The sequence below is a fragment of the Ipomoea nil genome, unplaced genomic scaffold, assembly GCF_001879475.1.
Source record: "Ipomoea nil cultivar Tokyo-kokei standard unplaced genomic scaffold, Asagao_1.1 scaffold0804, whole genome shotgun sequence".
Taxonomy (NCBI): Eukaryota; Viridiplantae; Streptophyta; class Magnoliopsida; order Solanales; family Convolvulaceae; genus Ipomoea; species Ipomoea nil.
Genome location: NW_017617232.1, coordinates 1,437,445 through 1,453,817, shown reverse-complemented (window position 1 = coordinate 1,453,817; position 16,373 = coordinate 1,437,445). Strand labels below are relative to the sequence as shown.

The following is a 16,373-nucleotide window of genomic DNA, read 5'->3' as shown; positions in this document are numbered from 1 at the left end:
AAAACATTTAAGTCGCATTGTTAATAAGTTCAAGAATGGCAGCTAGCTTAGCTACTTAATTAGCTTTCCAGTTCCAGTACGTACAGTAGTCATCATTTTACATGCAACATACACTTTTGTCAATGCCAAAGATATTTATAAATATTTATTAATATTTATCTTACAATTATTTAGGTTGTTGAGGTTTACCAATACGTGGCATGTATTTACAACGTTGATTACTGTTATTACGTTCTTTCATAATCAAAATTTTTTCTTTGATTTTGATAATTATATATTGGCCCTACTGCGGGCAGTATTTGTTGTCTTATTTTGAATGAGATGATCGAGCTGTGTTCATCTAACAACTACACATCACATTTTCTATGTTCTCAATAATATACAATTCGCCCATGAAATCAATTCTTTTTTTTTTTTTCTTAATGTTTAATTTTTAAACAATTTCATATATATATAATTATGATAATAAGTTACATAATTAATTATGATTAATTCCAATTTTTTTTATTCTAAGAATCAACTTTGTAATATCAAATTTAATTTGCCAAGTTATGGGAGTTGCATGTTTGAATGCTATGAATTTCACTTCTATCTTTTACAAATATCTTGTGTTAGGCTGCATGTTTGACTCGATTGTTGAAACACAGATCTCAAAATTTTGATTTTAATTTACCTCCTATGAAATCTCTATGCTTTTTCATATATAAACCTAATTCTGCCAACACTTCATATCTAAATTGCGAAGTCTTCCTTTGTTCAATTAGTTCGTTGAAACATTTATATTTGAGTACTTTTATATATATATATATATATATATATATATATATATATATATATATATATATATATATATATATATATATGCAGGGACGGAGGGACTGCCCCCCTCACCCCACCCCCACCCCCACCCCATATATAGTATTTGTATGTATATATGTATATATAGTACCTGTTTTAGTATTAGTATAAAAAAATTATAAAAAGTTATCAAGAAATGAGTTAGAGTAGGTGGTAGAGCACATCATTGGTAATAATGAGGTTAAGGATTCCAATCTTAGCATCAACATAGTTTTACAATTTTTTTTAATAGCTTTTTAATATTACACACACACTCTATTATAAGATGTGTAATTTATAGTGTGTTTTCTATTTAAATTATTTTATTAATTATGTTTCATATTTTGTTATGAATATTTTAATAAAGTTTCGATGTGTTTTATTTTTCGTCCATATCCAACAATATTTACAATTATATTTCTAAGGTAGTTTATTTATTTATTTTTAAATTATCTCTTTTGTTTTAATGCTTCGTCTTTTCTGAAAAAAAAAATTCTGAATCCGTCTGTACTATTTCGCCCCCCCTCAACCGAATTTCTGGCTCCGTCCATATATATATATATATATGTGTGTGTGTGTGTGATCCATTGTATCATGAGAAGTCTATACTTCAACACTCTTAACACTTTCGGGAAGAAGTGAATCAACTTTAAAGAAAGTTATATATATATATATATATATATAAAAGTTGATTGAAGTTTAAATATTGGTATCGTGTATATATCCATTAATTTTAGTAGGAGAGAAAATACTAATAAATGCAAAGTGGTTAACAACCTTGAATTTGGATTTTTGGAAGATTCTCATCAAGTTTGATTTAGGTATTTTCAACATGCATGCATGCATGTTTACCTTGTTTTTCGTTGAATATATATAAACCACTAGCTCTTCTTTTCCAAAAACATCCATATATTTCAATGTCAGATGGATAAGCATACAGTTGCAGGTCAGATCCAGAACACAGGATTCTTGGGGATCATACTTTACCCAGCTACATGGACAGCAGCTATAGGTTAGTGTCCTTTCTCATGATTTAGTCTTTTTTTTTTTTTTTAAGAATTCTAATGATTTAGTCTAAGATTTGAAATCCTTACTATTCTTGCTGGTTTATCTCGTCTGGCCTTGGGCTTATATTGCAGGCTATTGTGTGGTTATGGCTTGGATAAGGTACATTTCGTGTGGTTATGTTTACTTTGTCTAATTGTTGGCAAAATTGCAATTGTTATACTATGTACCATGGTTCATACTGCATTGTGAATCTTGATAGGAAAATTTTGTACCTTCAGTTAACACATTCTGTACCTACAGTTAATCATTTCTGTACATATAAACAAATAACTTGATAATTGTATGTTGACACATAATATAATAACTACAGATACAGAAACTATCAACTGCATGTACATAATATGTCAACTATAGATACTGAATCTTAAGGTTATTTTTGGACCAAGATCTACAATGCAAGGTAGACCCTCGTCCATGGTATAATTTGCCGCAAAATTGTGCCTCTTACTTGACATTGTTGGTTCTAGGTAGGCTTCTCTTGGATTCAAGGCCTACTCTCCTTGACTTCAATTCAATCATTATTCTATGGACCATGACTCACACATTTGTGTGACTGACTGACTGTATGAGCCATAAATAAAAAGTACATTTTTTGAGGAAAAAATACATTTTAATATACTAAAAGTACATTATTTGTATATGTAAACTACATTATTTGAAGGTACATAATTTTTTATATATTATCAAATAATGTACATTCAGTATACAAATAATGTATTTTTAGTACATAAAAAATGTATATTGCATTCATGGTCCACACAATAATTTGCCCCTTGACTTGGCAAATTATACTATGGACTGGGGTCTACCTTACAATGTGGACTCTGGTCCAAAATAATATTCATATTATGCGTTTGCAGTTAACAAATTATGTGTCTGTAAACTAGATGCACATAATATGTCGTTAACATATTATATGTATATGTAGTTAACATATTATGTGTCTTATGTCTTCAATTTATTTATAGACATATAATTTGTTAACTAAGATCCATAATATATTAACAGCAGACACATATTTTTGGACTAGTGTTCACAATGATGTTAACAAATACCAACTTCTTTTAATAATGATGCTTAATTAAATGTGTGAAATATCGAAAGACAATAGGTGAATTCGGATATTAAAAATTTTATGGCATGATTCGTAGGTGATGAGATATTTTATTCCAGTTGCATCTTTAATTTAAGAGTAAAACAACATTGGTTTAGGGTAAAACCTACATTACTTTTGGAAAACCCCACATTGTTTTTGAGAAGACTTGTTAACATACATAAATTTAAATAGAAAATACGAATTTTCAAAAAAAAAAAAAAAATAGAAAATACGATATTAATTTTATAAACATGCAACAATTAATTTCCCACACATCAATTTTGAATAAAGTCACTTTATTTTAGGAAAAATACGTATTGTTTTGGCCTATCACTTCATTAGGAAGTCTAAACAAGTATCATTTTAGAATAAATATACTTAATTTTTTACACGCATTGTTTTAAATTAAAATGCATGATCCAAGCACATGCCATTTCAGACAAAACCCGCATCGTTTTTTGCCTAATAAATACTCATAAATATATTAAGAAGCCTAAACATTTGTTATTTTTCTTTTTGATAAATAAGTATTATGACTTTATGTATTTGAGTTAGGATATAACTCACAATCCTAATCTCATTACGATTCCCTCATTATATATACTTGTAATATGTACATTTGTAATCAATTCATTCAAGTTGGATTTAATTAGTTCATTTCAATATGTTGTTTGTTTAATTTTAACTGAATAGCATACTCTTCTTTTACAATAACATAGATCCACAACATATTTTAATGTCAGATGATGAGTAAACATCATATCCTTAACATAGGATTCTTGGGGATAGATCCTTAATATGGTGATTGGTGAGCAGCTATAATTTGTGAATTATGATTAACCCCACTCGAGCTCCATGGCCAGATGCAATCTCCTCTCAAAGATATTGTAGTACTGTGTAGTAAGATATATAGGAGGCAACAACAGCGAGCTATATATTTCTAGAATCCTGAGTGGGGGCAAGGATTGACATTAAGGAAATTAACAGGTACTAATTTTCTTCTGTACATTATATATATAGGGAAGGGTTCAGGGGCGGGTATAGCTTCTCGTGCGATTATGCAGTTAACTAAAAAAGACGTACGTTAAGAACACAAACCACAAACTTAAAGTTTTAAAATGACGTATCTTAAGTTTCAACAACTGACGCACCACCTTAAGCATACAAATCAAACACCTTTAAGAAGGAAAACAACGCACCTTAGGAAAGAAAAACCGCGCACCTTAGGAAAGAAAAACCACGCACTTAAAATTTTAGGTCAACGCACCTTAAGTTTCAACACTGACGCACCTTAAGCACACAAATCACGCATCTTAAGAAGGAAAATCACACACCTTAAAAAAGAAAACCACGCATAACCGCGCATGAGAAGGCCTACCGCACGCGAACACAATTCTATATATATGATTATTTTGATGGGTTTCAAGCACCACGTGAACCATAATTTATTTTTTATTTGGTGATTCTGATACTAAATTGAAAATATGTTCTTACTCACAAAAGACGAAATCTCTCGCTTCTGGGCTTCCACATTCCGGGCCATAAGATTTGTGGCGGACGGGAGGTGGTAATTAGGATAAGTCAACGATTCATTAGGTATGAATATTAATGCTTTTGAAAAGTATATGTTCTTTCCCAACTAAAAGTAATTGCACATTTATATTTATATATTATATATGCTCAATAATCAAGAATAAGCTAATTAATGATTGATAATCCTAAGCTAAAAGCTTATAAAGTACTTGTATTTTTCATGAAAAAATATAATTTTATTGCTACGTAACAAGTTGGATTTGGGCAATATAACAGGGAAAAGGGACAAGAGGTTTTCTTGAGGTAACAATTAAAACTCCATAAATGTGCAGATCTTGTGTTAGAATTGTCTCCTAGCTACAAGATTTTGATATATAAATGGTACGGTTTCAAACCAATGCACGGAATATAATTGCATTCAATATAATCACACCAACTAGATAGTCGAATTAGGCAGGGGGTCAAATCTTTATCTCCATTTTTTCTTCTTGTTCTATTATCTAGAATACCAATAATTATTCATCAAGTGAATATATGGATTGCCGAAAGAGCTCTGATCTAGATGTGACCTAACTCTATTATTGTGAATGCCATTATTATGATCGGTACCCATGCTAATAAACATAATTTTGAAACCTTAATTGACATTATTATTATAAGAGAGCATTAGTACCGAAAATTATGTAATAATACCTTAATACACGAACTAATACTAGTTGGTGGGGAGCCTATTGTATTGTGCATTGTTATTTCCCTCCAAAACCTAACACCTATTTTCAAAGAGATATTAGGAAACTTAACTTTAAGGAGGTGTTTGGTTGGGTCTTTTGACTTTATTTAAAGGCTGAATCCCGACCTCCTGCCTGACTAAGCATTTGGGGAGATGTAAATCACGGTGACTCAATGACTTAGCAGATAAGGCTAAAATGCAATCCTTAGCTAGTACAACTTATAATACGTAAGTGTTTCAATGGATACTTTAACTATAATGGAAACAGACTTCGAAGTCAATTGATCTGCATATTATAACTATAATGCATAAGTCTGTTTGGCCTCACTGCCATTGTTATTTGTTAAACCCTATATATATATATATATATATATATATACCAAAAGTATATATATATATATACCAAAAGTTACCAATGCAACAATGGGTACGGTATAGCTAAACTTACACAAGGGAATTCAACACAGCTCTCTGAGAACCCAAGCAGCCGAGATTCCATCTGCAGAAAACTAAAAAGAAATAACAAACAAAAAATTTATCACTCGCCGTTGCCGGGGATCGAACCCGGGTCACCCGCGTGACAGGCGGGAATACTCACCACTATACTACAACGACCCCTGTGAAAATGTAAACAAAAATAATTTTAATTTTATGAAATAATCTAAAGAAAACCGACAAAATGATTCGCCGTTGCCGGGGATCGAACCCGGGTCACCCGCGTGACAGGCGGGAATACTCACCACTATACTACAACGACTTTGACTTTCAAAGTCTGAATTAACCTTTATTAGTCTGTTACAGAATTTGCATTTATTATAATTCCATTTCCAATCTTCCCAGCATTGCAATGCTTCTTTATTTTTATCCTTTAAAAAAAAAAAAAAAACTTAGTCTCTAATTATTAATTTGATAGCATTAAATTTTCCACCACAAAAGTAGTGTCAATGTAATTCTTCATTAGAATTTGAGCATTTCTATTCACAAAGCATTAACAATGAGGGAAAAAGATTTTATTTATTTATTTTTTATTTTATCTCGATGTTTACTTTAAAAAAAATTTAATTATGGTTTTTTTTTGGCAGTTTCCAAGATATTTTTTAAAATTATTTTAACATTCGTTTTATGTATTATCATATAATAGTACTTTTGTTTTTAAAAGTTTAACATTTACATATTATGAAATTTTTTTCATACATGCAACACGCATGCAATTGATTGGTTGTTAATTCAAAATTGAATTATTTGTTTTATAAATTCTATATCAATATCAGAAGGATTGCTATTATCAACAAATTATGATAATCTTCTTTTGACTAAATTTAAGATGTCAAACTGTCAAATCCCTCTCCGAGTATGCACTACTGGAAATTCTGAAATTTCCGACCACCTGAAAGTTATCTTAAATCAAGTCAAAAGCCTTGTTCCGATCACTTTTGGTATCCGAAAAACCCTTGTTGCTATTTCCGACCACTTTTTGCATTCAACTTGATTTAAGATCACATTCAGGTGGTCGGAAATTCAATAATTTCCAGTAGTGATGGCTTAGTGCAATTTTGTGTTATTTAAGAGGTGATATACTATACCCCTTTATATATAAGAATGCTCATTGATTTATGTCATACATGATATGATTGATTTAGATGTTACTAGTTTGAAAGATAAAAGCAAATGATATCATATCAGTTTGCCTGAAGCAAACGAGGGAATGAATTATTTCATATTAATTTGCCCGAAGCAAATGAGAAAGTGAATCACATTATGTGAATTTGCACGAAGCAATTCCCAAACCAGTGAGTGAAACTAATGAAAAGTTGAGGACAAAGATTTTTTGGAGATCTTGAAGAGATATTTTATTTGAAAAGCTTCTCAGCTTCCTTACGATTGTTGTGTACCCTTATAATATCATTTGATATGTATGCTTTCATATATGATTATATATGTTACTCTTAGATGATTGCATATATGTTTTGGGTACTTCATATGTTGCGATACATTTTTAAAAAGGCTTTAAAGACCCAAATGAAATTATAGTATCGGATGTGCTAGTGGGTCTCCTTGGGAAAATATATTTGTTTGGTGAGTCAGATTTCTTCAAATGCATATTACATAAAGCATATTTTGTAGAAGAAAATTCTTAAATTATATAAATTCTTGTTGGGGAAATCAGTTTTATATGTGATTGTTGTTATCACGTACAATCTGACATACTGCATATCATAATTATTTTCCCTAGAACCTAGTACGTGATGTAAAATCAAACATTTCTCATCTGCGTTTAATTCACAATGTGTAGTCGATCTTTTTCTTATATAACCACCATAGTGTACCTTTGTGGGCACGTATATGTTATTATAAACCTCCGTCTGTTATTTAAATTCTTAGAGCCCATGATATGGGATCAATATATAATTAGGTACGCTGATTGCACACTTTATGAAGATCATTTCACGGCATTAAGGGGAGATAAGAGCTCAAATTTAATAGACTGCCGAGAAATTCTATGGATGATTGATAAAAAAGATGTTCAATATTTAAATCCACGTACTAGGTAGACTGAACTAGAAGTTCAGAAGAAGTAAACTGAATTGGAAGTTCAGAAGATAATTAATCTGCCAATATATATTGATCATAAAAAGAGTGACCACCCAAGTCCCATATATCTTCCCCAACTTGGACCGTATGTATCTACCAATGTTCCTTGACGCCAGAAGCGTGGAGACATGTCGGTATAAAAGACAAGAATCCGCGAAAAGCTAAATCTTGTAGAAAATTTTTGTCACTCTTGAAATCGTTTAAAGAAGTATGTCTTGAAGACATTCGTCCAGAAGGCGAAAACCCCCCAGTAAATTTATAGGTGCACCCAAAATCATAATACTGGGGATGCGGAATGACCAGATAAAATATCCTTGGGAAATGGCTAGAGTTTGGTTGAATTAGAAATTGCGATGAATTTTATATATATGGGAGAAATTTATTAAAAATGTTATAGTTGTCGACAACAGAATTGCCTTTACAAATTGCTCTTGTTATACGATATTCTGGATCCAGAGATAGGCACCAGTAGTGCCCTAACTTTTTTTTATGTTTAAAGGAGCAATTAAGGCATATACAGCTCAGTTCGCTAAAATTGTATTCTCTTTATAACATGTACACCATTTAATGTTAACCCTGTAGGTTATAAATGGGTGTTTGTACAAAAGAGAAATACAAACAATCTGGTGGTATGATATAAAGCGAGACTGGTAGCTTAAGGGTTTTACGCAGAAATGTTGGGCGTCGGCCGGGTTGGCTGAGTTCACCCCCTGCTCGATTCAAGACGTGGCACTGTGGCTTACCAGGGAGAGATGTGGTTAAATGGTTAATGTCCACCTACTTATCACCAATTGGTTTTAAGTAGGATATGGCAACCAGGTACCATAGAACTATGTGGTTAAGCGTGCTTAACTTTCGGCAATCCTAAGTATAGTGCAGCGCTGAGATCCAACAAGAAACCCTGAATTGATTTTGATCAAATATTCCCTCCCACAACAGATGGCATTATTTTCGCTAATTAAAATCATTGAACGTCATGACCACAAACTTATGGGTCATTAGACGCTAATATTTATTTGTAAATCCCTGATTGATTCAACACTTTTGAAATAAGGAAAGTGAAAATCGCAACGTGTATCATTAAACTACTAAAGTCTTTGTATGACTTGAATATTATTGACGGAGTGTTTTCCTCCCGAAGAAGGAATATGCAAATAATATGTACCGTTATGTGTTCGTTAACAAATTGTTAATGGAGTTATTTATTTATAATCTCAGTTGATATTGATGGTTTAAATATTATTGAAACACATAGAGGGCTTGGTGATATTAGCTCGTGCCGAAAGACGGAGTTTTGAAATAAAAGACTTGAAAATCTAAGTATTGTCTCGACCTGAAGATCGAGCTTCTCCTTGAAGAAGTTTTATACACCAGTTAGCCTACTTCAAAAATGTCTTGAAGATGTTTTATATGGATATATAAGTATCATTTACTTATCACACTAACAGTTGTCCAATAATCTCTTGAAATATATAAGGGACTATTTAGACTCAAAGATGATAGTGAGGATATTTTGGGACTAGAAGTCCATTACTTCGTTGTTATTGGAGCACTACTATAGAACTAGAAGTTCCATAGTTGCATCAGGCCTAATATTGAATTGGCGATGAAATTGCTAACAACGTTTAGTGCTCCCTCTACAATGAAATATTGGAATTGTGTTTAACATATCATCTAGCATTTTTGAGGTACAAAGATTTTGACGTTTATGTGAGAAACCAATATGTGATTTTGATGGGCTACTTGAGTACTGGCTCTTTTATTTGATCCCTATGATGCCAAGTCTCAAACTGGTTATGTTATGTTTTACCCCCAATGTCCCATAGGAGGACGAATAAAGATTGTGTTACCCAAGCAAGTAATAGGTTTGTTAAGGGGAACCTTACAAAACATATTGCACATAAGTCCTTCTACACACATGAACTTCAGAAGAGTGGTAAAATTCTTGTTGAGAAAGTTCGCCCTAGTGAATAACCGTGCTTGCATCCACTTTTGAGTAATATGTTTATAAAATTGGGATGCGTTGCTTAGAAGATTGTTATCTTCAGGGGGAGCGACGATGCCAACTAGACGAGATTGAAAAAGGCTTGATTCAAGCTCGTGTGCGCGGTCACGATGCCAAACTTCGGTATCATTTTCCAACCGGTATAGTCACTTGGTTCGGCCGAAACCGAGAGCACGAGAGGTTGTGGTGCACCGAGAGCACAACTTTCGTGCAACGGTGGCCGAAACTGGGTAAGGTCGAAAGTTGAGACCGAACCCTGCACGCCAACGGTCTGGAACCCGAAAGTTCAGACTGTTATGGGGTTGAATTCATCTATTACAGAGTTAATATCCTATTAACTCCAATTTTGAATTCTGAATTCAATTCTCAGGTAGTGCCCTGCTGTTATAGCTGTTGGAAAGCCAGCTTTAAAGTGCCATAATAAAAGCTATTTAATCCTTCAACCCTATATAATAAAGGGTAGAGGCAGTAGAGAGATACACAGAAAAATAGAACACGAAAGTTCATCATTTTTAGCCTCAAAACCTCTCTGCTTCTACTCCTTCTTCAAGCCTTACTGTCTTCATAACCGTGTCTTGCTTGCCGGATTCCTTGTTTGAGTGCTCAAACATTGAATCACTAACAAGTTTTATCCTAGGAAGCCTAGGCCACAACGCTCCTAGCATCTTTGGGAGGTGGCAAATAAGGTTTTAAGGAAAGAGTGCTCACTTGACTCTTGCAAAAATCCAACACCAAACACTAGCCAAACTTCCTCATCTTTTCTTCCCTTCTTTCCAGAAAATAATAGTAATATTTTATTTGATTATTATTTGTTTTCTACCAACGGTTCCAACACTTTTTTCCCTTAGCTAAGTTTTTCCCCACAGGGTTTTCTTATGCTAAGGTTTTTAATGAGACAATCGATGTAGGTGCACTTGAGTGGATAGTCATGAACACCCTTGAAATCTTGAAGATTATGCTCTGAAGGCATATGGTTGCACTCTTTCTCCCTTAGTTAAGTTTTTCCTCACTGGGTTTTCTTAGGCTAAGGTTTTTAATGAGGCAACCGGTGCAATACAATGGTTTAATATACTTCGTGTATTCTTTTCCTCGTCTAGTTTTTTCCCACTGGGTTTTCTAGCGAGGTTTTTAACAAGGCATGAGTATAGTTATTTAATGGTCAAGGGGGAGTGTTATATATATTAAAGCATAATGAAGTATGTAAAAAATTTTATTGTGTTCAAATTTATTGGTAAAGTTTTATATTTAATATAATTTGTGTATATATTCATTTAAACATCATTTATAATTTATTTGACTCCACATATATAAAGAGGAGAAATTAGATATAAAATAAATATAGTTGTTACATAAATAATCTTTTTCAAATGAATATGTTTTTTGTGGAGATTTTCGACAAATATCGCATGTTGTTTTATTTACAAGTTTTATTTAAATACATTAGTTATATAATTAAAGTATTTATTTCAAATTCAAATTCCTTTCAAAAAAAAAAATTCAACTTCAAATAATAATACAAGTAACAATAAACTTTATAATCAGCATAATAATAGCAAAATTAAACCTCTAAAAATATTAAATATTACATTGTATAGTTATACTTACATTTTTAATCAAATTAATTCTAAGCTCAAGAACTCAAGTACATTTTTCTGTTTTCACAACCATTACTTTCTTTGCTAATTCAGAGAATGTCAAAATTTTAATTGGTAAATTTGTTAAATTAATAATAGGTCGTGCATCGCACAGGACAATTACTAGTGATTTATAAAAACTAGACTAAAAGAGCATTTAATTTGTTAATTAAATGAATCATAAAAAGTAGAATAAAAATATTTATTTATCTTGTGAAAAAATAAAAGAGAGAAGATAATTAAAAGTGTTGCTAATGAGGTTTGAACCCATGACATAAGCATTTTATAACATAAAATTTGGAGTTCAACCAACTAAGATACTCAAATTATTGATATTTTCAATATAAATACAGATTTTATATAATATTTCATGCCCCCACAGCCAAGTCCTCTTTGTCAATGGAATCCCATTCCTGAATATAATGTTCTTTTTATTTTTTCAATTCCATTGTTAACGCTCTCCCATAATCTCCTAAATTTCAATAATAGGTGGAGCTATAACTTAGGCAAGCTAAGGGAATTCATGGTTACCAGGGATTGAACCTGAATCACCAGGCTGACAAGCAAGAATACTCACCACTATACTACAACGACTTTGACTTTCATAGTCTAAATTAACCTCTATTAGCATATATTATAATTCCATTTCCCATCTTCCGAGCATTGCAATACTTTTTTTTTTTTTTTTAAACTTAGTCTCTAATTATTAACTAGTGTTTGACCCGTGCGATGCACGGGATGTAAATTACATAAACATTAATTATGTTTATGTTATGCTAAAAATTGGTTGAAGCAATACAGTAAGAATTTGGTATATATAATCATTCATTATATTTGGGAGATCAACAAAAACCATCTCAAAATGGTATGTTAGAAATAGTATAAAGGTGATGGTAATATAAAAATAATACATTAGAAAACTACAAATTATTGAAAACTTCATGATATACAACATTAGTGGTTGAGGTTGTAGTTGAACTTGAGTCTTTTGCTATCAATATTTTGAGACCGTCTGGATTATTAACCCGAGATGCAGCTACGTACAACTGACCGTGTACAAAAACCGGTTTCTTTAGTACTAAACCTACATGGGTCAACGTTTGGCCTTGACTTTTGTTTATGGTCATTGCATATGAAAGCATCAATGGGAATTGCCTTCGTTGAAACTTGAACGGCAATCTTGGATCCGAGGGTGCCATTGACATTCGGGGGATTAACACTTTTGTACCTTTGTTGGGACCAGTCAGGATCTCGCCTTCAATCACATGATCTGCTAGCTTTGTGATTATCAACCGAGTTCCATTGCACAAACCAAGTGAATGGTCAATATTTCTCATTAACATTACTGGTGATCCGATTTTCAAGGTCAGTGTATGATTTGGTAGACCTGAAACCCGAATGCTATTTAGAAACTCCGGTGTGTGTACGTCTCCAAATATACCGTTATCGCCATCGGCTTTGCATACTGCGTCTGAACTATAGTATGACCTACTTTCGGCATTGTGCAACTCAGTCATATAGTCATTAACAGCGTTGACAACGTCGAGCGTCGGTGCTAATATGGCACGACCCAACAGGTGCTCGGGGTCAGTGTTCCCACTTGCAAACATAGGAAATGTACTGTGCACAATTGCTTTAATGTCGTCCCCCCCCGGATGATACTAACATGTGCGTTGGTATTTCAATTTCTGCAAACCCGTTATTCTGGCCACCAAGCTTCCCATCGCCAATATTGGCAATCCAGTCAGCAAACTCTTGTAACGCATGCCGGTTTCCACCATTTGGTACCGAGCTGAGCCTGAGGTTTTTAGTCAACCTTAAGACTTTGCAAGTATCCCATAGGTATGATGAATTGATCGCTGAAGAAACAATGTCTTGCCGTGTACCTTTGGGAACTCATGGAAGAATTTGACGGAGATCTCCACCCAGTACAACTGTTTTACCACCAAACGTCTTCATTTCACTATTAGGTTCTACAAAACGCAACAAATCCCGCATGGTTCTATCTAAAGCTTGAAAGCAATGTTTATGCATCATGGGAGCTTCATCCCAAATTATCAAGCTCGTCTTGATCAGCAACTCAGCCAGGTCGCTACCTTGCTTAATGTTACAGGTAGAGTCCTCATTTATTGCAATAGGTATTGCAAACCTCGAGTGTGCAGTCCGGCCACCTGGTAGCAACAAAGAAGCTATGCCACTTGAAGCGACATTTAAAATGATTTGTCCTTTGCATCTGACTGCAGCTGATAACGCTCTCCACATGAAAGTCTTTCCTGTTCCACCATAACCATAAACAAAAAATAAGCCACCCTTCTTGTTCTCAATATCTTTGGTAACAGTATCATATATGAGACCCTGTTCTTCAGTTAGTTTGGCACAAAGGACCTCAGAATCTGCCTTCAACTGTTCCGAATCGTACGACAACTCTTCAAAAACCAATCGATTTTGAAACAAACGTGAATTATCAGTACTTGGTGTTGGCATCGGGGGGTAGTCTTTTAAAGACTTGTTTTGTTGACCCAACAGGTTTTCCAGTTCAATTAATGCAAAGTTCTTTTTCTCTTCCTCTGTTAAGACCAAATCTGTTAAAGTAACACCATCAAATTAGTTATAACTATAATCTAGTAAAAATGTTGGAAAATTTATTGTATACTAAAGAAGTAACATTACCTTGTTGTTTTAATACTCTCCTTTGATAATGTTGAGCATCTTCAGACAAATGCTCCCACACTTGATTCCAAACATTTTCGGGTCTAATAATTGATGATGATGTTAGTAAGACAACAAATAGCTTCCTCAATGAATGCGCACTTGACCAATAACTTGCTTCATTTATAGCATCAATGTACTCCTTATCATCGTCTAACAATCCATGAGCATAACACGCATCTCTAAAGGTTAAGTACTCAACACCGTTAACTGTCCTAATATCTTTGTAACTTGTCGGACCACGTACTATGTTCAATAGACACCTCAAATAATATATTTCGCCTGAAGCTGGAGGCACATAGAATATTCTACCAATTGAGGAACCCTTCTTTCTTGGATGCCATTCACGGATGTCCTTCTTCCAAACAAATTTGGTAGGCATCTCGATATACGTCAGTAAACTCGCTTCTTTGAACTTCTGATTGGCTACAAACCATGCATTAAACATACTTTGCCCAACGGTTTCCCTATTGAGGACATTATCAATCGTATCATCGTCTTGGAAAACAACTGACTGGCAGTCCGACAAGTGAAAGCTTAATCGCTCAACCGGGGGAGTTCTGTACTGTACTTCAAAACTAAACAACCTCCATGTTGCCTCACATGCAGATACGTACCTGCAATCATAGTACATGTTTATCTCATCGACAATCTCGTTACCAGCTCCATCGATCATAGCCTTATAAAACTCAGCAGTGACCCGGTCGTTGCCCTTGTTTACGTACTTGAATAAGTACTTGATTGACCTGGATTGGTTACACCATTCAACATTAATATGTGATTTGTATTTCAATAGCAAGTACTGATTATGTGGTACAACATATCTATTATCCAAATCTATTCCATTTTTTTTATTGTCCTCTTATCATCCCTCCTTCGATACAACAGGTAACCATCTTGGTCAAAATGCGATGCATCAATGTATCTTTTTGGAAAATGCTTTGAACACTTGCCATTTGCCATGCACGGGGATTTCATTCGGGCAGCACCACATGGGCCGTGCAACATGAATTCTCCAACATGTTTGTAGTATTCATTCGCTGTCACCTTGTCGGGGATCTCGGCTGAAATGATCGTGTCCATAAAGCCCGGGTCAGCAAATTCGCTGTTCGCTTGAAGGAATAGTAATATGTGGGCATGCGGAAGACCACGTTTCTGGAACTCAATTGTGTATATAACTGTCAAGAGTGTATTTATATTGTCAGTTATACGGTTACTATATTAATTATTAAGGAGAACAAAAACTTCGTTTGAATTTCGTTACACACCTGCCTTTACGCGACCAAATAGTTTCCCATTTTTTATTTCCTTTATTAAACAGTCTAGCTTCATTTTGAAAACACGGCAAACAATGTCCGGGCGATCTTCAGCTTTCAAGTTTCTTTTCTCCAAGAAGCGTTCTATCTCAGGCCATTTAGGATTACATGTAAATGTAATAAAAAGATTGGGATAGCCTACAAATCTACAAATTGCCATGGCGTCTTGGTAATTTTGTATCATGTACCTTGCTCCTCCAGTGAAACTTGATGGTAATATGATTCTTTTACCTTGAGAACTGGGTTGAACTTCACCTCGCGTCAGCGCATCAGAGAGTCCTTTGTAGGCCTCACACCTCAAAGCTTTTTGATTTAACCGAATATAGAGTAACCTCGAAGATTCAACCATAGTATATGCATCAACCAAGAATTGCTGGAATAACCTTTTAGCATACATTATAGTTGAGATCTCATTTGATCTTTCGTGTATACGGAACGCGAAGTACTCTCTTTGTGAAACACTCTTTCTTGAAAAGTCTTTTTTAGTACCCTGTGTAGCAAAATGTATATCTTCCCTGAAACCATCCTCTCCATACGGAAATAATATTGGGTATTGCAATGGTAAATAAGCTGGGTTTAATTCACTTATTCGTTTCAGGACTCATGATCTAGACTCGACAATAATATCACGTTGTCCCATGTAAGGGTCTATATCTCCAACAATGAGAGCGGCAACCTCGGATGTAGTTGGAAGCGCATAAGTTCTGGCATCTTTGGTCCTCTTCCCTATTAATCTCATTCTTATCTGAGTTTGAGGATTAGATTCAATAAACGACTTGGCCATTCGGAATGACTTAACCAACACATTGTGTTCATCTAGCGTTTGCTTAATGTCGTGTACTACCTCAACATG

At 33.9% G+C, this 16,373-nt stretch overlaps 2 protein-coding genes and 2 non-coding genes across 4 annotated transcripts; all 4 read right to left on the bottom strand.

Moving 5' to 3' along the window:
• Window positions 1-5,807: 5,807 nt before the first annotated feature.
• Window positions 5,808-5,879, bottom strand: TRNAD-GUC. The gene has a single exon. It is a non-coding gene; the product is annotated as a tRNA-Asp (tRNA).
• Window positions 5,880-5,949: 70 nt separating this feature from the next.
• On the bottom strand, window positions 5,950-6,021 carry TRNAD-GUC. The gene has a single exon. It is a non-coding gene; the product is annotated as a tRNA-Asp (tRNA).
• Window positions 6,022-12,415: 6,394 nt separating this feature from the next.
• Window positions 12,416-13,395, bottom strand: LOC109177264 (ATP-dependent DNA helicase PIF1-like). The gene is made up of 3 exons (XM_019326577.1): window positions 13,382-13,395; window positions 13,192-13,293; window positions 12,416-13,094 (listed from the first exon to the last, which is right to left on the bottom strand). Exons 1-3 carry the CDS (start codon window positions 13,393-13,395, stop codon window positions 12,416-12,418), a joined length of 795 nt encoding a protein of 264 aa, XP_019182122.1.
• LOC109177263 lies at window positions 13,392-15,917 on the bottom strand. The gene is made up of 4 exons (XM_019326576.1): window positions 15,473-15,917; window positions 15,088-15,382; window positions 14,166-14,950; window positions 13,392-14,077 (listed from the first exon to the last, which is right to left on the bottom strand). The coding sequence occupies exons 1-4, from the start codon at window positions 15,915-15,917 to the stop codon at window positions 13,392-13,394; spliced, it is 2,211 nt and encodes a 736-aa protein (XP_019182121.1).
• Between the last annotated feature and the right edge of the window lie 456 nt (window positions 15,918-16,373).

Excerpts from the sequence above, each read along its gene's own strand:
- LOC109177264 (XM_019326577.1), bottom strand. Across the intron at positions 13,095-13,191 it reads CTTGGTGGCCAGAATAACGG|TGGGAACACTGACCCCGAGC; the intron begins GTTTGCAGAAAT and ends TATGTTTGCAAG.
- LOC109177263 (XM_019326576.1), bottom strand. The coding sequence starts at position 15,917 with ATGTATGCTAAAAGGTTATTCCAGCAATTCTTGGTTGATGCATATACT. Across the intron at positions 15,383-15,472 it reads ATTTGGTCGCGTAAAGGCAG|TTATATACACAATTGAGTTC; the intron begins GTGTGTAACGAA and ends CACTCTTGACAG. Across the intron at positions 14,078-14,165 it reads GAGAGTATTAAAACAACAAG|ATTTGGTCTTAACAGAGGAA; the intron begins GTAATGTTACTT and ends TTACTTTAACAG.